Here is a 23,021-nt window from a genome sequence, read left to right on the forward strand (position 1 = left end):
GCATACATCGCATTTCGGCCACGGGTCAGTGTACGCGGGGAACCGGGCGTTAGCAACAGCGCAGCCCATCGATCCCCGTTGATCGGTGTCGAGTTCCACGCGCGCATTGCCCTGTGGCCTGTTAGAGTAAGACGGTTGGACACAGGAGGGAGTGAACCCAACCGAACTAGCCTTAAGTTGGGCGGTATGATCAAAGGCCCCGATGGACCTTGGAGCGCACCGCCAAATCAGTTAGTTTAGCGTAGGGAATAAAGGAAGTTCTGCAGAAAGACGTCCTCCACACGACTACACGACTCCCTCCGAAACTCGGCCCGCTACACTGTGTATTAACAACACCTGGCGTTTCTAAATTGGTTAATCTTTGTAATCGGTACCATCAAGGTAAACAGGCTGCAGTAGCCATATGAAATATTTCTAGGTACAGAAAATAATTTATTCTGGGAATATTTTTGCCATTTTGCACACCGGTTCGTCATCCGGTTTAACATCGCTTGATTCCTTCTTTGCATCCAGCTCGGTAGCCACGAACGACTCGGCGGTGTTTTCCTGTCCCGACTTATCCAACGTACGCTGGTTACTGGCGGAAGTGTCAGCCTTCAGGATTTCTCGCAACGCCATGGTGGCATATGTAGATGTTGGTAGGCGGAAGTCCATAATCACGGCCTTAAGTGAATGTTCCTTTTCTGAGGGATGCAAAATAAACGTTATGTTAACAGATGTGCAACTGTGTTCTACATGCCCTACACTCTAACCTGCCCACGATGCAAACGGTGGCTCGGGAACATTCTTCATTTTCTCCACGTCCGAAAGGATGAGCGTGTCCGTCGGCTTTTCATAGTGTACGATTTTCCAATCCATGCGCTCCGGACGAACGAATAGCTTTCGGTATGCCCCAGTGAGTGAATGTTTTTTAGACTTTCGTTTTAATTTCTCCGATGATAACGATTCTTCACCGAGCGCTTCTTCATACCAGCGGGCACACTCGTTGTCCGGATAAGTAATGTCGTGCCCGGGCAGCGGAAGAATAATATCGAACATGGTGTACCTTCCGGAAGCTATGTCGTCTGCTGAGAGAGGTCGAACCAGGCTCTTGAACGGCGAGGGATCGCTAGATCCGTTCTCCTCTTCCTCATTCAATGGTTGATCGTCTTCGCTCGGCTGTGCTTCGTACACCTCTAGATTATTTAAATCTTCGTCCACTGCAACGGCAGAGGCCTCTTGTTGGGCGGTAGCCTCAACGGTTTTGTCGAGATACACTAAATCGCCTTCCCGAGGTTCAAACCCGTACTCACGTATCCGTCGTGAAGCCACACGATTCCAAATCAAACTCTGATACGCGTGCATGTAAAGCAATCGCACATTTCTAGGCAGATGTTCGATCGCACCAATGTAGTCCTTGTTTCCGTGGTTCGCAAGCCAATGCAAAAGCTGCGCCTCAACCGATTTATTCGTTGAGTGCAACGTTTTCAGTGCTTCCTCAGCGTTTTGAGTTTGTTGCCATACGGAGCGCATTTTTTGCATGTAGTGAGGTTCATCTTCTCTCGGTTGCAATATTAGATCGCAAGCTTCCTTCCAGCTTCCCTTTAGCAGCTCGATTCCCACGCGATAGGTCGGCACGGATGCGCAATTACCAAACCGTTGCAAACCGTAGTAGTTGATGAAACCTTTGTCGCGCAAATGCTCCATCGATGCGTTGATAATTTGGTCCTCTGCCGTTACTTGACGCAGGGCGATACGGAACCGGTTTCCCTGCAGCATGCCAAGCTTGAGGGTGGTTGGTTTGAATGTGAAATTTCCCACGCTGATGTTCGGTAGACCCCGAGCGGCTGCGGCGATCTTCGACGGTTCTCGTGTTTTGATGCACATCCACTGGGTAGTTTTGGCCCGGCGATCCTTCGTACCGGCGTACGTCAGCACGGACGGAGCACAGTGGAGCTTCTGTGAAAGCTGCAGCGTTGCCTGAATGGTGTCGAGATTTTCCTTGTACATCATAAAGTATGTGTACGGATGCGGCCACAACCACTTTTCACGCCGATCGCGTACCGTAGCCTTATCGTATTTGGCAAATCGGATCCACTTGCGGTCGTCACGTGTTACCGTCGACCCAACAACAGCGCTGCCAAAAAGGGCCTTTACTCTAGTGTGTATTGTCGTACGATCCTGCTTGGAAAGTTCGGTCACATCGACCTCTAGAGAGGGCTCGCCTTTCCCGTCCACTATTTCCTGGATGCGCTGCAGATTTTCCGATGTGATCAACCGTATCAGCTGTTCGTTTGGGTCGATTGGACGATCATTATCACCAGTTGCCACATCAACTTCCGGAGAGGGAGGCTTGGGTAATGCTGTTACCGTCAAAAGGGTCTCTACGCCATCAGCGTCAATTTCATTGACATGGAAATCGGAAAATCTAATGAAGCGAAATTTCAACAGTGATTAGGAAACAGCAAATTGAGTTACAGATAGAATAACTAACCTCGACTTCAGAACACCCTGAAAACCTTCCAACTTGGACACGTACTCCGTACAGTGAATATCTTTTTCCGAAATGTACGACGTTCGAACCGTATGAGTTTTTGGCTGGCGATCTCTCCCTCCATACGGGGCGCCTTTATTGAAAGGACCTGATCTTCTTTTACCGTGATTGAATCTTCCTCGATTCATTGCGAAAAATACAAATGATCAAAAAGTGTGCAAGGAAAATAAAGAGTAATTTGTGTTCAACGCTAGTTAAAATAATACTCGTTTACACTTTTCAGCAACCACAATAAAACAATCAGATGCCGGTAGTAGCACGTTGCATTTGTTTTGACTGAACTGACATTTCTCCAAATTGGAAAAAATCCAAAATCCAATCATCTGTGTAGCACAGTACCTCGTTATAATAACCTTGACTTTTAATATTTGAAATTCTTTTCCCTTTTTTATGTAAAACATTTTAGTACATTGATCCAGGTTCGTGTTCAGTGAATAAGAATGCTCTGAATATAAATTTGAAAAAATAAAGATTTACTCTGCACCATGCGCATGGTCTTCAACGAATATCGTGAATAATTTCACTTCTATTTCGTTCGCGGCGGCCATTTTCAATGTTTTTTCACCGGGATACTTGTTTGGCGTTGTTGAAGAGAGAAAGAAGATACAGAAAAGAAACAGAGAATGAAAGAAGAGAGATGGAAGTGAGATGGAAGCTATACTAGAAAGAGTAAGAAAAACGCGTGTTTGGTGAGTTTGAAACTCTTGCATTTTAGTACCGAGTAAGCAGTCGAGCAGCGTAGGTGCTGTGCTTGCGTTCGTTACAACGGCAATAGTTTACGAGTTGTTTGTGCGATTGTTTTCGCGGTTATCACCATTGTTTTAGCAGTGGAACCAGTAAAGGTGTGTTTTGAAGTTTCTTCGCATTTAATTCTGGGCCTATACGATACGACGCATAAAAGTGAACAAATTGTATATTCAACAAATACAATTGGCGTGTCCGCCAACAGCAGTTGTATTACCGATCAAATGTTAAGCTTAGAGGCAGTGTAACTGCAGCAACTGTGAATCAATCAGAACCCCAACTAGAAAGCAGGTATTTTGTGTAGGAAACGAAACACAATTCCAACCCGCGCAAGGAGATCAAGCTCGTTGGACCGGTGTATGTAAGATCGTTTGTCGTTTGACCTCGCTTACTCCTCTATCCTTCTAACGATCGACAACAAAATAGAAGGCACACGCGCGGCCGAGCTTGTTTTGTGTTGCTGTGCGTGTGTGTGGGTGAGAAGAAAAGAGCGGAGTGAAATTAGAAAATTACACTCCTGGAGTAGCAAACGGTGTCGTTCAGTGAAGATTTGTGAAACAAAAAGAAACCGATCAAGCAAGAAATCTGAAATCTGAAAATCATCGATCCCAATTCGTCGTCTTTTTTCCAAGTTAACGAAAAACGTGAGAAGAAAAGCATCATACTGCATGAAACAGTGCCTTCATCTGCCTTTCTTACAACTGCTTGCCGCACAAGTTCAACGGAACAAGCGAAAGATAAATAAAAGTGCACCGTAAAGATAACCCTTGGTGTGTATTTTTGAGATCGTGCATTTTACCACCAGTACTCCCCGTCACAGTGAGCTTGTTTGTGCTGAGTTTGCTAAAAATACGTGCATAAGTGAGTGGGAAATTCGAGCCGCGCGTTTGTTTGGTTAAATTGGTGTGCGTTGCACTTGGGTTATAACCGAAAATTGCGTTTTATTGGATGCACTTTTCCAAAAATTGCATCCCACAAGAATACAAACGTCAACGGTAGTGAACAAAAGCGGTAACGGTGGGCTCCGAAAAGTGGGAAAAAGGAAAACGCGCTTGTTCTGCGGATTGTGAGGTGCTACGTTTTGTTACCAAACATCGACCTGACGCAGATCTCCCAACTGCTGAATCTGGTATCCTGGCAAGCAGCATAAATCGAGTGTGAAGGATACTTATCCTGCGGCTAACATTGTACTGTCTTTTCAAAAGGTAGGTAAGATAATAATGCCCATCACTTATTTCACCATCTCATCTCAAATTAAATCGCCCCGAGAGAGCCGTTCGATGGGTGGAAAACTTAGATTTCCTCCGGCTTAACCCACCCCGAAGGCCGGAGGAAGCCGCCGATTATTTGCATCCGTTCAGGCACGAAAATTATGCTTTTCCGTGGACTATATTTGATTTCAATTTTCTGGAGCAACCAAAACCGAGCGTCGTACGTTACCGGTGTATCGTTTCCGGCGCACCACGCTGTATAATGGCGGTTAAATTGTTTTTTTCCCTTTTCTTTGGAGGATCGGTCCGGGAAGATGCTGGTACTTTTAAATTAAACCACAATTCAGGCTTCAATTTCAGCGTATGTTCCCCGTACCGATTCACTTTCGATACCGTGTAGCCCTAGTCGAAAGTGTTGATCATGCACGCGATAACACTTTGTGAGCATAAGCGTTCCAAATTGTGGGGGAAACTCACATCGTGAGTTAAGTATAGATAACGATGCTTTGAAAAACCAATCAAAGGTCAGACTCTGCCATAGTGATTGATCTATTTTGAGGTGGGTCATTTTTTTATGTACTGTAAACTCATTCTTTTTTACAATTTTATCTATAAAATAGCGTCTAGAAATAAAATCTGCGAACATGCAGTCAGTACTGCAGTGAGTAATACGTTTCGACATTCAATTGCGTGTAATTAGAGATTCCATTCCACTCAGATTGATTCCTTGGAAAACAGTTAAACCAGTGTGATTCATACACTTACTTAAATCGTGACACGAATGGGGGAGGAACACGGGCGTCCCGGAGATGGACAGGAACGGTGGCGTGCGTGATCTGGCCGTGCCATTAATTAACCCACCCGCGGTCGCTTGCACACCGATCGCACTCGGATCAAGGTCAATCTAGGAGCCAATAAACAATTCAAGCCGATCGATAGATGATCATCGAATCGAGAACCGAGAAACGTTAGGCTGCCTAAGGTTGAGCTGTTGTAAAAGAGAACATTCAATGAGCAATGCACGAGGCAGGAAGACGCAAGCTACCTAGAATAGAAGCAAGGCTTCGGGATTCCTTGTCTCATTTTGTAGCATTTAATTACTTACAATCGCTGGCTGGTGTGTGGCATTAATGTGTGTTTTCCAATCATCATCGTCATCACCACACAACCGGTTTCCAGCACGGTTGTCATCGTCGTTTGCTGTTTGTATGTTCATGCAAGCTTGAAATGTCCAGCGAATGACAAGGAAAAATACCTGGAAAAGAAACCCGATAAAGGGCATTGGGTGGCATGGAATCGGACAGCGGAAAGGAATCAATCAAACGATCGATTTTAGATCGATTCAACACAACGTCGTAGATGTAACATTGAGCACTGAAACGCGGGACCGGTTGTAGGTATGGAACAATCGTAAAAACACTAAGCCAACATTGTCAGAGCGAATCAAGGCACGATTTTCTAAGAAATTAATTAACATTTTTCGTAAATAAATTTATATCGTAAATAAAAAATAACCAAACTAGGGTATTTTTATAACTAACACTTATCAAAAATAACGTTTCGATGGTATAATGCTTAAGGTTTTTATGGACGTATACAAAGAATTGGCGGTCCTTCATTTTATTTTCCAACATTTTTTAATTAGTCTCTTTTATTTCAAGATTCCATTTGTTTTGTATAAATTAGTAATCGTTCAAAAAAAATCAATGCTGGAACCGAAAATATTCTTCAGGCATGTTTCATGTGAAAAAATTTAAATTCTTTGGTGCACAAATTTTAATTCCGACACTCCATTAAATGTAAATACGAAAACAGAAACGAAAGGAGGACTACCGCCGTGCGGTGGGGTAGAAAAAGAGTTAAAATAACACAAATGTTCACTACCACCATTCTGGTCGGTGTAATATTTTCACTCGTCCAAAAGGTGCAAGCCGCTCGTGCCCGATCCGCACCGGAGCTCATTCAACCATTTCACTCGGGGAAAACAGGGAAAACAGAAACGAACCGACACGCAGACGAGTTGATTTTCGCGTGCGATTTTGTTTGGGTGCTGCGCCCGCGACGGGTTTGTCTGGCGCGCGCGCAAAATATTGCGCGGCCGGGACGAGTAGGTGGCCGGGGGCATGCAAGCGGAGCGCATGGGGGGGAGGCGGTGGGAAGTGTTGAAGTATTTTTATCTCACGCGCCCGCGGTCTCCGTGGAGATCGTCTCGACGAGCGCCGATCTGCCGAAAAGTAATTTTCACCGTATTCGTCGGTCCTGGTGGGAGGAGTGAGTAGGGGAGGGACGAAGAGTTAGAGGTGCCTTCGATGCAATTTTCCAACCAGGATTGTCCGAGGGGGAGAAAGAACGTGGTGAGGGGATCACAAGAAACTGCCGGGTTGTAATCATGAACGAACCCCTCCTTACCACCTTCGTGTTCGGGAATCGGGTTGTCGCGCGTCTTAATGTGAAATGGCATCGTCGATTAAGAAAAGTCTTTACCCCAGTATCTTCCCAACCCCTAACGTCCGGGGGACTCACTGCATCATCCACACGCGATCGTGATCTATGGCTCCTCGGAGCGTTTCGATTAAATGTCGGCAGCATCTTCACGACGCCGAATCTGCGGGATCTGGGAAATAAGAAATGTCGGGAAGATGGGCACAAGACAAAAAAAAACACACAACTGCAGCATACACGTACCAAACCTTTACTTCGTCCCTCCCCAAACACTGCCAAGCAATTTTCTTTTCCTTTCCCCGTGTCTGGCGGTGTCACCGTATGCGGATCCCCTTCTTCTTCAGTATCTATGCATCTTGTGGCCTGGCGCTTGCATGTGGCATTCGCGACGCCTCGCGACATCAACGTGAAGTTGCGTAGGTGCGGCTACATTTACTGCCGTCACCGTTTGCCAGCAGCCCGCGTCTGCCGATTTCCCATTTATCCACGGCCCAGATCAAACGTACGTGTCTGGGGGAGTAGAGTGTACGATCCATCGGTTCGATAGTGACCGAAAGTGTTCCAGCGATTTTGATTCCGGCATTGCCGTGCACACAAACACATGGGAAGGGCTTACATCTTGACAAGCGAATGAGAAACTCCCGTTAGAACTGCCATCGGCGCGAAAGAAAAGCGTTCTGCGCGACGCCACCACGCTCGAAAGAAGAGGCTTTTCGCTGACGCAAAAACACGGAGAGGGCGGACTTCGGGGAAGAAGGACCACCGGGAGGAACAAGGGGTGTGGTAAGAGCCTAGGAGAAACTTTTCTAAAAGGCATCGCGAACGTGTGCAGAGGTTTAATCGCAATCGCCGCAATGGGAAGGCTTTTGGAGGGCACGGATCTTGGAGGATCGTCTTTACGGTCGGCACGTACAGGACGAGTCGTTGACAATCGCGGGCACAATGAGTACATGAAGCTCGGAGAATCATTCCATGAGATCCATCCAATGTGCCCACCGAAGAAGGAAGCCCCCCCGATCGTCGGGTTTCAAAGTGTGGCTTCGATAAGGTTAGCGCTAAAAGAGAACGGGTTTCTTCGGTGCGAATCGCTTCAAGAAGCTCGTTGCGATCGAATCGAAAAACCGTGAGCTGCTCGGGAACATTTAGCTACGTGACATGCTGCTAAACCGGTCCGTGAAGTTGCCGGACACCGTACTGCAGTGCTGCTGGTGCCGTTCTCTGGCAGAGCGACCCGCGCCATGACATCTTCGATCTGCGGGTAGCTCCACCGTTCGGGATTCGATCTAACCGGAACGGGAGGATGGAGTAGCGTGGTGGAGAACCTACAACTCGGCTAGCTCTTTTGCTGAAACGGGCTTCGGTTTCGCCTTAACCGACCACCGCTAGCGATGCCACCAGCGGCTCTTGGTGGCCGACGCCATCTTGTGCCTGCTCCTAGTTCGCGTCTTTACCGACCGCAATCTCACTCTCTCTCTGCTTTCCCGCGTACCCGATGACTTGAGTCATGAGTTCACGCTGGCTGGGTTTCTTGAGGTGAGGTCCCTCGGAGGCCTGAGGTGCTAATCAAGAAGAATGGGCTTTGATACTTCGCTTGAATCTTCATCCCGCCTGATGATGGACGTACGTTTGTGACGTCGGTCTTTGTGCGGAGGCGGCCACCTTGTGCCTTTGTTCACTCGTACTCTCCGCCGGGGGGTCCACCGATCCGGCTGATAGGGTTTGAATCTTCCAAGTCCCAAGTTTTCCCTCGAGAAAACCGGCAGCCTCCGTCCAAGTTCAGCTAAATTCAAACGATCGTTGGGTAAACATCGAACTAAGGAAGGTGGCCAAAAGCTCCAAACTCCAATATTATGCTGGTAGCAGCAGCAGCTATTTAAAGAGCCTCTTGGCGGAATGGGCAGAGTGGAGAAGAAAACAGCTCCATCCGAAACGGGTCAGAAGGGAAGAACAAAAGGCAAAGCAAGTTCTCAAACGACTCGCCTTAACCCTTCCTTCCTCCATCGGGCCCGGGTCGGAGGGTTGGCATAGGGTAGCACACGTTATTCCTCAAGTTTTCCCTTCCTCTTCGCTTGTGTTTGTGTTTGTGTGTGCTTGCTGCTGGGTGATGTTGCTTTCTTTCTCCTCCAGCGGTGCGTACCACGCACGGACCTTTCGTCCCTTCGTTAGCAATTATCTCCTGCATTAAATCAGAGGAAACACGATGATTATAGAAATAAAAAACGATATAAATTATTATAAAAGAGTAGTCCCCGGGGTCGGGAAACTGGACGAACGGTGGAGACCCGTGAGGGGATACAGTCATGAGCATCATCGTGACGTGGATACCGTCGGGGGGACGAGTTTCTTCAAGGGCCACCGTCTCTGGACGCTGTTGGACAGTTTTGGACTTTCGTCAACGATCGACGGTGGACTTTTCTCAATTCAATTTCTGGAGGTCCGGAGCATGACGTTTTCATCTTTCTTCGCCCCTCCAGAGATACTCCGTAATGTCTCATTCGATCGTCAACCGGTCCGGGACTTCTGGTTGGGGAGGAAGCTATGGTAGAGTTTCTTGTGATGTCCATGGAAATCCGTGTGTACCTTCAACGGGAAAAATAGCTCCTTTAAGAGGAAATGTCATCGGTATATTCCTGTTTCTACCTTTCTTCTGGACCTAACCTAACCTAACATGTTTCCTCCCGATGAAGAGAACCACCGAGCCGCGGACTGTGACGCTATTTGGCCTCTTTAGGAGTTGCGTTCCCTGCCGTTATTGACGATTTATTGTGACGGCTTCGATGCGAGGGACCGATCAGCCGATCGGAGGGTAATGTATATTTCGATTCCAGTTGCGCAGTTAGCGGGCGGGAGCCAAAACAAGCTGCTTTGAAATGTCGGAATGGAAGATAAAAACAATGGCCGCTGTCTTGTCGATAGAGATAGAGGCCGCGTCCTGAGGGCTACCGGCGATCCCGATGGCTTGTTTAAGCTCGCTCGCTAGATGGAAGTATAATAGCTGCTTGCGGCTCTAGAAAATGATGCTAGAGAACGCCAGCTCGCCCGTGGATAGGGAACTCGCCAACGCGGTCCCATTGGTGGGAGGAGGAAGAATTGAAAGGCACGTCTTCTTCCGGATCGAACGTCGTGGTGGCAGCGTCTCTTCTCGAGCTGCCTGTGGGAACTCGTAGGCTTCTAAGATATAGGCGCGTTTCTGATTTGAAATTTATATTAGGAGGAGGGAGAAAAACCTCATACCAATGGATATTCCGATCGGCAACGTTGTGGAATATAAATGAAATGAATGCACGATAACATAAATCGTCCGGCTTTCAGCAACTGGCGGTTGTCGTTTCTGATAACATTGTTTTGGCCCAACGTCAACGTCCAACAGTTGCGTTGCTAAATGTCACCGCTAGGAGCGTCTCTTCCACTCCATTTCAGCCTAGTCCCAATGTCTGGATTAACCTGTTTTGCGGTTTGAATGTGCCGTGAAATGTCCCGGCAGTCCTTGGTAGTTGGTAGTACCTCGTGTAGCCCGTGGTTGTTCGTGTCGGCGTCGAAGGACAGCCACTTCTCGACCGCTACCGTTCAGCGAGGCAGCGAATGTCCTATCGCTCGGTTCTGCCAGCCCAGTCCAGCCTTACTCCAGGGAGTTTGCGCAGCCAGAGGTTCTTTGTCGCGTACGCTGGTGGCAGGTCTTTCTGGTGTTTGTTCTGGCGTGCTGATGAGGGTAGATCTGAACAAAAAATGTGCATTGGGAATGGGAAATGAAAAATAGAACGACACCGTCGGTTTGGAACTGACAAAACACACCAAACATGACACCGGCTCGAGCCAGCGAACATTAAACATACAAGGCAGAAATCACGACACACTGTCGTTCGGCGGGCAGAGTTTGTGTTCGGACGTGTGTCCGCGTCACGCCCCAGCGTCGCAATCGGGGCCATTAGGCGGAGGCCAAACAGAGCCTCCCTTCCCTCCACTTGGACCGCGCAAACATGGACGTGCCCGATGGTTGCGGGCGTTTTCACATGTGCGTACCGTTCACCTGGACTATGGAAGTCTAGCCTAATCTAGGGTCTGATTAGACCGATCACGTTTCAATTTCGTCCAGCTGGACCGCTAATAGGCCTTAGAGGGCCAAACCCTAGGAACAACAAACATCACCTCGGTTGGTGTTGGTGAGAAGCGTTTAATTCTCGTACCGAGCACGTTTTGAAGACTCAAAGTCCTTCCCCTTTCAGGACTTTCTACCTGTTGCGCTTCATAGGAAAGGTTAAATAATTGGGATAACTCAGGAATAGAGCATGCCAGGTGTAAAGACGCTTCCTAAATTTCCCTCAATGTCCTGTCCCGTGTTGAGGATGGGAAACGCCAAAAAAGGTACCAGGTCCTCACACACTCCATTTTTCATTTCACTTCTGACATCATTTTTTCTTATTTTTCCTCGTTCTGTTTTTTTTCTTGTTGTTTTCTGCTTTCTTGTACTTTGTCGACGTTTGACATAAACATAAAACGCACGCACGGCGATGCAACCTCACGTCGCAGCGTTTGCGTCTCCCGGGGAGGGGATAGAAGATCTTCCAAAGGACTGCTGCAACCCGCACGTCCCCCGTGGTGAGCCTTGTGTGTTTTTCCCCTGCAACGGACGGTGCGAGGGAAGATGTATTAGTTTAAGCTACCTTCCCTTTGAACGCTCGCTTCCTCTGTTTACCTTTTTCGCGTAATACTCATTGGTACACGTCCCTCTCGTGGTTGTCGTCGTCATCGTCGACCTTTCATTTACCGATTATGCGTGTGATGCACTTTTGGCTGCATTCGTGCGATGTGTGTATGTGTGTGAGTTTATGAAATCGTCACCGGAAGCGTGAGATAAGCTCGGTTTTGTTAGTTTTCCCAAACCCAAAAACCATAAGCCCTCGCTTATGACGCTTTTGATGGCTTTTCTTTAACGTACGTCTCTCCTGGGCTTTGATAAATGAACGGGACTGTTTTTCACCAACACAAGCGAAATCGCGCAAGCAGACATTGGAACTCAATAGATTAAATTCTTTCCCGACAGGCCATCAAGAGGGAAGGATCCGATTTTCTAAACGGTTTTCCGATCGCCCAAATTTTCCACCGTACGCGGTACGAACTGGCAACAAATGCACCCCATTGTTTGTGCTCAACAAACACGCATTAGCGCGCAAGAACAACCTCCGTCTCCTCCCCGTTGGACGTTTTCGGGGCTGCAGTAAAAGTTGCACCCGAATGCACGATGGCTGAATATTGTTTTTCGACCGACCGTGCGCTAATGAAGCCAGAGTGCATTTGTTTAAAAATAGTGGTTTTATTATTTTCCCTTCGATGCCCACATTGAACAACGGGGTCGACGGGAATCGGGGCGACTGGCGACCGGTGGACCATTTTCCAATTCACTCGGCCAAATTTTCACAGCTACTCCCGTCGACAACATTGTCTCGAATGGTGCTGCGTGGTTTTGGAGCATTTTCTCGTGCACTCGGGCGATGGGCATTTGTGTCAATGTTTACCGTTTGCTAACGCACACACACACAAAGCGGCCACAATTACTATGGGCAGTGCTAGCATGTTTACACTTCTCGAAATGTCCGTGCTTTTCTACCAGTCACACGTTGGTGCATGGTGCATCCGCTTCGGTCTGTGGCTATTTTTCCCTTTTCGGTGCTGGAAAATGCAACCGGGTTGTTGTGCCATCAGAACCGGACGCTGCGGTCAAGCCAAAAGGAAGGGTAAACACATCTGAATCAATCCTGCACAAAGCTCAAAGTGTTGGGCGGGAATTCTTCGGACCAATTTTTAAAAATTAAACATTATAAGTTTTTGTTTTTCACATAGGAAGAACATTCAAATTTCTTCTCACTAATTAAGCAACTTTTCTAAATGTTTTCCAATCATCATAACTAGATTTAATATACTGATTTATTGATTATTGTACAGTTTGTAGTTTAATGTGAGCAATCAAAGTTAAAACTGATAGTCGTTTTCTATGTGCAAACGTTATCAAATTACATTACCACAGTTCCAAAACCAGTCGAAAAAACTGAAAAAAAGTAAAATAAATTAACTTTTTTGTTTAACCCCTTCACAGTTTTGCTAGTTTTTGTCGCCTGTTTTGTTTTTATTTTCGTTGTGTGACTTGCTTCAAAAACACGTCATTACATGTTTGTATATTTTAACTCATTGATGCGATACTGATCGATAAAGTTGAACAACATTTAACACAATATCGATCTAAATCACAAACAATCTCAAAAAAACACTGAGACTGTGAAGGGGTTAAAAGGAAAATAACTAACTATTGATAAGAAAAACAAGTTTTATCCAAAAACAACAGCGCGCACTATTTGCGAACATTAATTCTCCGATTAACGTAAAAGCTGTTAGTTTATTTGGCAAATAATTGGCCAAGTTTCATCCGTTCGTTGGTTTGCGAAAGAGTTTCAAAAAATGGAAAGAAAAACACCTTTCAAAAAAAAAAAGATAGTAAGCAAACCGGAATGGTTGAACCGGGTTTTAAGCAGGCTTTTCTCACATACGCCAACCCGGTCATATGTAATGTGGTCGGTCTTTTCGTTGCAGTAACCTCGGCCGCTGCATATGCTTTCGTGGGTGCGTGTGGGGTGGAGACGGTGGGAAGGGGGATACACCAAGATTAATGCATTTACCTCGGGGAAACGTGCCTTAAGAGCGGTAAAACCTTATGGATTACGCTTGGGTGTGCAACAGGTTAACGAAAACCTCCGGTCCGCATTCGGATGGAGCGCGGGAGGGTGCGCTGGTTGTACAGCGATTCTGGTTGTTCGCTTTTCCCTGTCCGTTCGGTTCGGTGGTGCATCGAACTTACGTCATCTGCGTCACTGTTTACGCTAAAACCGGGTTTTGGGTAAACAAAAGTGTGTAGTGTGGTTTCCTTTCCTTTCCCACTCTCTCGTCGCCCTTCTCACCATGTTCCCTCCCTGTTTGTTTTTTTTTCTCTCGTGGTTTTCGCGTTTCGCCGCCGGTTTTGCGCCGTGTAAATTTGCGAAAAGTCCACCGCCCCGTCATGTGTGTATGTTTTTGGGTTTTGTTGTTCGTACTGCTTTCGTGCGTGGTTTTTGATGGGTTTCTTCTTTCTATTGGCCCCTTTCTTTCCCTGGTGGTTTTACGATGGGGTTGTGCTTTTTCAAGGTTTCTGTCGGCTTGAGAAGCACTGGATTGGATGCTGGAGGTAAAATTAATTATCCCTGACTTTTTGGTCTTTCATTTTAATTTTATTTCTTTCCCGACCATGTAACGTTTTGTTCGAACCCACACTCAAACTAGACGCCAAATCCCAGCCTGTCGTATTTTTCGAGCATAATCCTGCGACCGATTGCTGAATCGATAGCACTTTGTCGCTTCGGGGCAAACAACGCAACAACCCCAGAAAATAAGGTCATACTATTTTTGAACCTTCTCCCGGGAGGGAGGGGAACGTAGCGAAATCGGAAAAAATAAAATCACCACCAATCGACAGATAGTAGCGATTGTCAATAACCGAATTCGCCGGTACCAAACATTGGTTCCTTGTTCCAGAATTCCTTATCGCACTCGTCCCCGTTCGGTTGCGACATCAGTTGATTCCATAACCTCATAATCTGTATGTTGTGTCTTAAAACGTAATTCTTTCGCTTTAAAATACTAACTATGACGCACCGCAGCAAATCATTGGCGAAAATGGACCGATTTGTGTACCTCTTACGCCGTAAAAACTCGACTCTATTCCCTGCCACAACGGTTTATGGCAGCGTCGACAGGAGAGTGGTTTTGCGGAAGTGAAGCTGATGCCACTCATTAGGGACACTCGGGGCGATTTTATCTAATCGTAAGCGTGACAATTAAGTCAAGTGTGTTGAAGGTTTCCCCGTCCCCGGCAGAATACTTCCACCCTTTTTAGTGCTCACTTTTCTTCTCTCTGCCAAACGACAATTAATTTTAAAGTGAAAAACCACAACGAGTGCGGCTTGGCTGAACGATCTCCCGATTGGTGGGTTACATGCGTTTCCCATTCGTTGTCGGTGTTCATCGTCCCATTGGGAAAACTCAACCCGACTGGGGAGGCTCTAAAACGGCCACCTTTACAGCCGATCGTGCACTCTTATGCTAATGCTTTCTGTTTTATCGATCGAGAATGGAGGGGCTGGGAGGTAACGTCGGGGTCTGGGTGCGGGACGTGTAGGTGAAATAATGGCTGGCGTCACGCGAAACCGCAAGATGGAGGGAGTACCGAAAACCGGTAAGATCCTGACGAAGAAGTCGTCGGTCGCGATTCAAGGAAGTGAAGTAGATGCGGAAGATTGAACGAGATCTTCTATCGTTGCCCTTTGTTGGCAGCCGTGCACAGCTGCAGTTGAAGCAGAGATATATCTACCCGATCGCTGCCGCTCAATATCGAGAAGGTTATCCAAACCGAAATCGCCAAGTGGAATAGAATCTTTCGAGCGACCGAAAACAACACGATAGCGCACGGAAGATAAAGGATTAACAGAGGCAGATCGAGTGGCAAGGAATGGTAAGACAAAGCGGGGAGCGGCAAAAGCCCACCAGAAAAGAGTGCCACCCGATTCGCGAACCGGTTTGGCGGGCTCCGGATCCCGCACGGACACTTGTGCCGGTTCGTTTGTTTGGTTTTTGCCTCTTCCACAGCGTCGTTACCGTTCACTTTTCTGGTGTTTTTTTTTTTTGGTCGCCGGCGAATCGTGAGTGGTCGTCGCTCTTAACTCCTATAGTGGCCACCGCAGGGCTCTTCTGGACCCGCCGGGTGATATCGTTTCCGTTCGGTTCGGTTTCCTGCTGGGGGCCTTTAACCCTTAACTGCATGCGATGTTGGAGTTGTACAAATTAAACGCTTTTTGACGAACTGTTTAAGAACTCGAAAATAAAACAAAAAAAAATAAAAAAAAATATTATAAATAAAAAGATAACAAGTGAAATAGTGTAGAGCTTACTCCAAAATCAACAATTTTAGAGGTTAGGTACATAAAACGATGAAAGAGTTTACACAGGATTTCCCCCTTTAAGGGTTATGTTTTGAGGTTGAAGGAGTTTCATAACCTAAGAATAAAGAACGTGAGGTAAACGTATGCGAGTTTGTGTGTGTAAGTACACGCTTTTTAAGCATAAGAACTGAAAGCGAAACAGGGTTTCGAACGGGCTGTTATTTCGTTCCGGTGCCTTTTTTCCTGTGTTCTGATCGTTCCGGTTATCCCATTTCTGCGTTGCAAAATGTTTGCATGAAGAAGGTTGCGGCCCGAGGCGGCCACAGTTGACTCCGGTGGTGAACACTGCGGTGCTGCACCCTCGCGATGCTGCTCGCGAAAGCAACTCCTAGCATTGCGTGGACGTTTCTTTTCTGCTGTTGCCTTTCGGTGCGCCGTCGCGATCCTTGAACTACCCCGATCCCAAGACGCCGCGGGCGGTTTCCAAACAAACCTGAGATTGTGTTGTCAAGAGAGGGAGGAGAGGGGAGGGGAATAAAAAAGAAAAAACCAAAGAACAAACCAATGAAGCTAATGGAGTCAATGCAGCCAAAAATTTATCAGCAATCCACCAATCGATGAAGAGTATGGCGTGCCAAAAAAAAAAGCTTTTAATAATAATCCCTGTCAGCGTGAAGTACGTCGATCCGAGGTGTCATATGACGCCATCGTTGCAAAACTTTGTCGACGTACAGCAACGCAGGAACTGTGAGCTCCGAGTTTGTTTCGCCACTTTTCTTAACTTCTAAATTTATATGATGGTTTGTGAAAACTTTTGCAGCAAAACATTGCGTCCCGCACTTGACTGTCTTCTGTGCTGTACTGTTTGAAAAACGACTCTAGCAAAACTACGATCGAAGCGAACTGCAACCGCCGTGGAACGTGCTAACGTGCAATGATGTACTTTCGCGGTATCGATAGCACCATAGCACCATTGTCTGTTTTTTCTCCCTTTTCCGCCGATTAATGAGAATTTAATTGTGATTAGTTAAGGTTTTCGCGGCTCGAAGCGCCTCCGATGACTCAGGAGGATTTGCATCGCGATCATGTTTCGATCACGAACGGGCAAAGTGGTTGTGTTGCAACAATCATCCCTTTTTGCCTCTACGACCGAACGTGGCAAATCATTACATTGTGTAATGGATGCAAAAGGAATTGCTCTTGCCGACAATAAAAACGATGACGTTAAAAAATTACACTGCAAATAATTATTGTCTAAAAAAGGTTTAATTCTGGATTGTTATTAATGATTGTTTCTTTAATTTTTATTTTCAGGTATGGTACCATCCTAAGGCGCATTTCGCAACTCAAACGACATTATGGATCCGTAAAGGTGAAGAACTTTGTTTGTAATCCTTTTCAGCAAGTTGTTTGTTGTCATTTGTGATTTGTTGTTCACCAGCCATTATTCTCATTACTCACTTCAAATGTGTATTCCATACACGATCTCTAACGAGCACGTTCGTCATGCTGATCAGTATTTTTATCGTTTCATTCCACGGTAAGATTCCTTGCATCTTTAAACACAATGCCTTGTGGTGTTCGTAGGGTTCCAGTGCCTTTTAAAATTGTGGGGAAGTTTCCACTACTCGGAATCTGCTGAGCCTGCACAATTTGTGACAAGTCAGTGAAGACAAATGTATGGCCCTAGAACTCAACTTGCTGGTGGTGATTCATGCCGCCCAGCTCAATCGGCGATAATGGTTATGTCACGGCTGGCCACAGCGCACAACCCCATTTCCGAAAGCAATCAATCGGGCCGATCCTACGGGCTCATGTTGCAGCCCGGAAATCGAATGGTGCTCGTAATGGGCCGTTTAATACCCTTGAATAGCGCGAATTAATCACGGCGACCGGAAGGAACCAGAACCTGGAACGATCAACAACCGGTCGGCAGTGGGCTGGTAGGAATGTAAATTGGGTTTCAGTTTTGCTCTAATTTTATTTGCTCACATGTGTGATAAATGGTGGCACCTTGGAATCACGTTCTTTTTGCGTTCCACCTAGGCTTCCGTTTCCTTTTCCTCTCCGCCGCGGCTAAGGCTCGGCTGCACGCTGGCCTCGGTTTGATTGATTCCAAAGTAGAAGGGGTTAGCCTGCCTGCCTGCGTATGCTAACCTTGTGCGCGGCAGTAGACATCTTTCCCTTCTCGCACCGGTCGGTGCTCTGGGAAATTAATTTGGAACCTTTTTCCTCTTCCTCTGCTTACTCACGTTGGTCGGAGATTCAGGGCAAGGTTTCGAAGGGCTACCCCGGGGTAAGGTGGTAAATCTGGTGGGGGAACAGCGGTGGTTGGGCGTCGTGATTATTGAATTGAAAGGCGTGAAATATTATACCCAAGCACCACCCGATTAGTGCGCACATCGGTTATAGGCCAGATCTCCGCGCGAACGGTTTTAGATCAACCTCATGTCAAGTACACCAGCGCACTTTTCCTGTAGCTCACTGTGGACTCAACCGTCCACCGTTTTGGATATGGCTGTTGTCACCCTTTGGGGGTTTTCGATTGATCGACGTTGGAAGTTACTCATAAGCCATGCTGGGGCACCCGAAAGACATGACTTTGTAGCCTACTTCTCGGGACCAAGAGTTAAGGGGTTTTTGTTCATCGGACTACATCCGAAGCAGAACCAGTTTCGGTGACTGTATGCACATGCGCCACAGTGGTTTTTGAGTGTGGACATTTGGTTTTTGAAATTGGTATACATTCAAAAAAGTATGGTTTTTCAGAAGTCTTCTTCTACTACATCAGATTTTACGGATTTTTTGATTCTACTATTATAGAAAAAGGTGTACATTTTTCAACTTTTTAAAAGTAAGGAAATGAGTATTAGTTTTGACTCGCAATAATCATACGACTTTTTTGTGTTTTAAATTGTATCATGATCCTTTTTAAAATCGTCCACCGTAGCCTTCGGATGAATCACTGTGCACTTGGCCTCCCCACGGCATCGGCTTGCGCCTTTTAGTAGCGGCGTGGTACAACAAAATGGAGGGCAATTTTGATTTTAAATTTATTGATCCAGATTATAGTTTTTTTTTTATATTCGTGTGTGTGTGTGTCTACCACTATAGAAGAGGGAGGTAGTCGCGGTTTGTCGTTCGCGCATAAGAAAGAGGAACTCCTTCCTCGGTGCGCCTTTAGCCGTTCACTTTGGTTTGTTGTAGGAATGGCGCAGTGTTGTCAGCGTTCCGCTCCCAATCTGGAGCAAACCCGAACTGAGGTTATGAAAATGGATCATAATGGGATGGAAGCAAAAAAATATAAAACACAAAAATCAAGTGGGAGGGAAAACCTCTACCGTACATCGACGGGATCGATTCGATTGGCCCACTGTTTATGTTCCCGTTGGGGACCTACGCTGCCCACGCGTGGGAGAAATGCTTTTTACTTCACTTGGAGACTCTGCTCTTTGTTGGGAGCCTACTTTCTTAGCCGCCGGGTCAATTTGTTCGGAGTAATCGGAAAATCGGCAAACTCGCATGTTTTTCGCTTCCAAAGCAACTCCTCCCTGTACAAGGGATCTATATTGGTTCGCACTGGGTACGATCGTAGCGAAGGTAAGTCTTTCGTCCATACTTTCTAATCGCACCTAAAGCAGACTCCAACTTACGCCCGTTCGTTGGCTATAATGGTTAATTGTTTTAAGCGTTTTTTTCCTTCTCCTTGGAAGCGTCCATAATTACCTCTAATAAACCCGGTAAAAACTAAAGGCTTCATTTATGCAGTAGCCACACGTTGATCGAACGAGCCTTTCGCCGTCGCTCAGCCGGATGATCACGCAAGTGAAGACCTGAGGCGATCTGATCGTCTCTGGTCGAGCGTAAAATTAAAATCTTAATCCAAATCTTCAAGCACCACCTTCCTTTTACACCCGCCTCCGATCAGTACACTTCCTTTCGAAGGGTGTGTGTGTGTGTGAGAGTGGCTTAAATGTTTCCGTGGCAAGGGGATCTTAATCCGAGCAACTCCGGACCACCGAAGGATGAGCAGATATAATCACGACCAGAGGAACATGGCCATTATTATGATTTTCCTTTATCGCACACGAAATGATCGATATTTTATGCTCCCGGGGGAAGGGAGCCGCGCCTAGCCGCGCTTGGGACGACTTTGTGGTTAGCTCTCGGTTGGGCTTCGGTTCTTCAGCAACGGGCAGGAAGTGGTACATCAGGTTGGGAAACTCTTTTTTCCTGGCTTCAACGTAAACAGCAACACTCGGATCCTTAGAGAACTCGCGTTGGCCATTGATTCGTTTCCTTCTCTTAAGTCAATCAGCTTCCGTCCGGCTTCGGAGGATGGATGAGCCTTTTCCGGTGCACGAACGATCGGTGGATTTCTCCAGAACTTTGTCGAGCATAACCTCTCGGGGTACACACAACCTCACTTTAATTAATGACATTTTCGAAAATTGACTAGCATCCTGCCCTCGAGGATCCTTGTAATGCTATTACAGGGGACAACAAGGTAGGTACTGTCGTTTCGGGACGTTCCAGTGCGAACCCCTTCGGTGTCTAGCCTGAGAGGAGGGCACGCTCTCTTTCGCCGAACCCAGTGCTGCAGCCATCTTGATCGTGTGTTGTCGTCATCTGCCAACCCGCCAACCCTCCAATCCTTTGTGGCGACAATTTCATTAAGTGTCTGTCGCCTACGACTTCGTGGTACTAGAACGGGGAAACGTTCCATCGGAAAGGAACCAGATTTGTCAAGATTTTCTCTGTTCTCAAGATGACCCGCCATTGGGATGGGTTCGGAGCGGAGCGAAAGAGAAGGAACGGCTTTCGATGGATGCACATTAGTTTTCCCCGGCGTTCGAGTGTTTGGTTTTGAAGATGTGTCGCTTATGATTTACGGATATTAAACGAAAGATAACAAAACCCTCGTTTTTCGGGTCACCCTTGCAAGGGACGCCCGGTGCTCCCGGTAGCCGGTTGACCCCTGGCCGTTGGCCGTGGAAAATTGGCTCTGTCTCTTTCGTGCCGCGACCGTAGATCGGTCCACGATTAGGCGGGCGAAGATGGCGAAGAAAAGAAACGTAAAATGTGTAGAACTCGCGGTCGTCGTCGTCGTCGTCTTCGTCGCTGCCCAGAAGCTATGCTTTGCCTCGAAGAAGGAGAAAATGAAACGTAAAAAGGACAGGGAAAGGTGGCAGGGCGAGGGTGTGTAGGGATGAAACGAAACACGGACCAGGACAACAAAGCCTCGAAGCGGGCAAAGAAAAGGAAAAGAGGAATAAACTCGAAAAGGAGAAGGAAACGAACTGATCAAGAAAAGGAGAAGACATATAAAGGTACAGTTTGCTGGCGTATGTTGGCCTATGCTCGTTTTTAGGCTTCGTGTGGGCTTTTTAATGCATCATGATATGTTGATGTATGTGTGTGTGTGTTTGTATAGAGTGATCTACTCTCGTTTGTGTGTGTGTGTTTTTTTTTTGTATGTTTTCTTTGACCCAAGCGTACGGAAACTGTAAGATCCCGGGCGTCGTAAACAAGCTGGCAAGCCCAACGTCTTCCCGACGTGTGTGTGTGTTGGTGATTTCATATCGTGGAGGGCTAAAGCCTGTCTCAGCGGGGTCTTAGTAGCTGTGTGTACGTGTGTTTGCACGCCGCAGCAAGTGGTCACGAAACGGGGAAACGTAAGACGTCGCGGAAAAGAATGACGCGCCACCAAGTAGAAGACAGATTTTAAAACCGGTTCTGCAAGTTTTGTTTTGCTCTCGCGGGACTCTGTCTGTCCCTCTTTTTTTCGTACAAACATACACACACACACACAACGCAAACCATCCCCTAAGTCACCCCTGTAACGCGGACCACAAAGCGATCTCGCGATCGTGTAACGCTTGGTAACGCTTCGCGTCCAGAAAGCTGCTCCAACCCGGGAGTTCGAAATCTCGGGATCGTATTGGCGTTGTATTAGGTAAGGTTTCTCCTGAACCGCACCATCATCACCAAGTGTCCCAGCCTCTCTTCACCACCCTCCCCGATTCCCCTTGTGCTGTGTCGTCCCCCGTTGAACTTTAATGCTGCGCTTGATGCTCGCCTTTTATGCTCGATTCGTTTTTACTTCACGGTCTTTCCAACCGGCGGTGTTAAGAATTAAACACTGTTCAGTGGGAATGGTAGGAGGAACATTGGGAAACTTTTTTTATTTCTTCCTAATTTTTCAAGTGGGTTTTTTTTTAAATTCACTGCTGTCGTATGTTGAAACCATAGGATGCGGAACGTACGGGCGAATGAAAAAAATATTAGGTAACTACAAATAAACGAGTCTCTGTTAGAACTAATTCATTTAGGAAACGCATTTGCCGTGAACATTGGTTTCGACAACATTTTGCCACAGGTTATATTGTACCACTTGATCAAGTGAACGTGCGAGCTCTGAACTTATCTTTTATTATGGCTTAAATTTGAAATGTTTTATTGTTATTTTATCTAGTAAAAAAAACACACAATTCGATCGCAAGCCTTTTTAGCTCATGCTTAAGTTCAGTTGTTGCATTGAATAAAACACTTTGGATAAAGGTTTCGTTTGCTCTTTAATATAATTTTATTTCAAAACACCTTCCTTCGGACAGTTTCTTTCACGGTTTTTTTGTTGTACCTGCATGAAGAAACACCTGGTCTTTTCAATTTTTGTTTCTTTGTCGAAAAAAAAGGAAACAAATCTCAGGTAAATTTTAGAAGGAAAAGGACATCGGTTTAAAAAAACGTCCAAAAAAGTAAAAAGAAAGTATTGTCCAATTCTCCGGCTTAGTAATTGCAATCATTGTCCCACGTAGGAGGCACATTTTCGTTACCGCTCGGATTCGCTAGATTTTCTCTTCGGGACGTTTGCACGGCGCTGGTTTGTTGTGCTGGACGCAAACATTTTTTGGGTTGTTTTCAATATGTCCTAACGATTTACACCTTTTATAGCCGTTGAGGGGTTGGAACTGAGGGAAAGAAATCGTTTGTACCGCCATGCAATTGCGAAGTCCTCCATCAGGTTCGCCAAATTGCAGCTGACCTCAATTGGCCATTCCGGGCGGGGTTCAGAAGACCTTTTGCGAGCAAGCCCGCGCTTCGCTTTTCTTTACCAAATTAGACGCTTCT

At 46.5% G+C, this 23,021-nt stretch overlaps 1 protein-coding gene across 1 annotated transcript; it reads right to left on the reverse strand.

The window, feature by feature from the left end:
• Positions 1–423: 423 nt before the first annotated feature.
• Positions 424–2,661, reverse strand: LOC131290934 (pseudouridylate synthase 7 homolog). Its single transcript, XM_058320126.1, has 3 exons — positions 2,474–2,661; positions 753–2,407; positions 424–683 (listed from the first exon to the last, which is right to left on the reverse strand). Exons 1-3 carry the CDS (start codon positions 2,659–2,661, stop codon positions 433–435), a joined length of 2,094 nt encoding a protein of 697 aa, XP_058176109.1. The 3' UTR covers positions 424–432.
• Positions 2,662–23,021: the final 20,360 nt, after the last annotated feature.

This window comes from Anopheles ziemanni, chromosome 2 (genome assembly GCF_943734765.1).
Source record: "Anopheles ziemanni chromosome 2, idAnoZiCoDA_A2_x.2, whole genome shotgun sequence".
Taxonomy (NCBI): domain Eukaryota; kingdom Metazoa; phylum Arthropoda; class Insecta; order Diptera; family Culicidae; genus Anopheles; species Anopheles ziemanni.

Bases quoted from the DNA above. Each gene is read 5' to 3' on its own strand.
- LOC131290934 (XM_058320126.1), bottom strand. From the start codon at position 2,661: ATGAATCGAGGAAGATTCAATCACGGTAAAAGAAGATCAGGTCCTTTC. The intron at 2,408-2,473 runs GTTAGTTATTCT...TCGCTTCATTAG, and splicing joins CAGGGTGTTCTGAAGTCGAG to ATTTTCCGATTTCCATGTCA. The intron at 684-752 runs GTTAGAGTGTAG...TGCATCCCTCAG, and splicing joins ACCGTTTGCATCGTGGGCAG to AAAAGGAACATTCACTTAAG.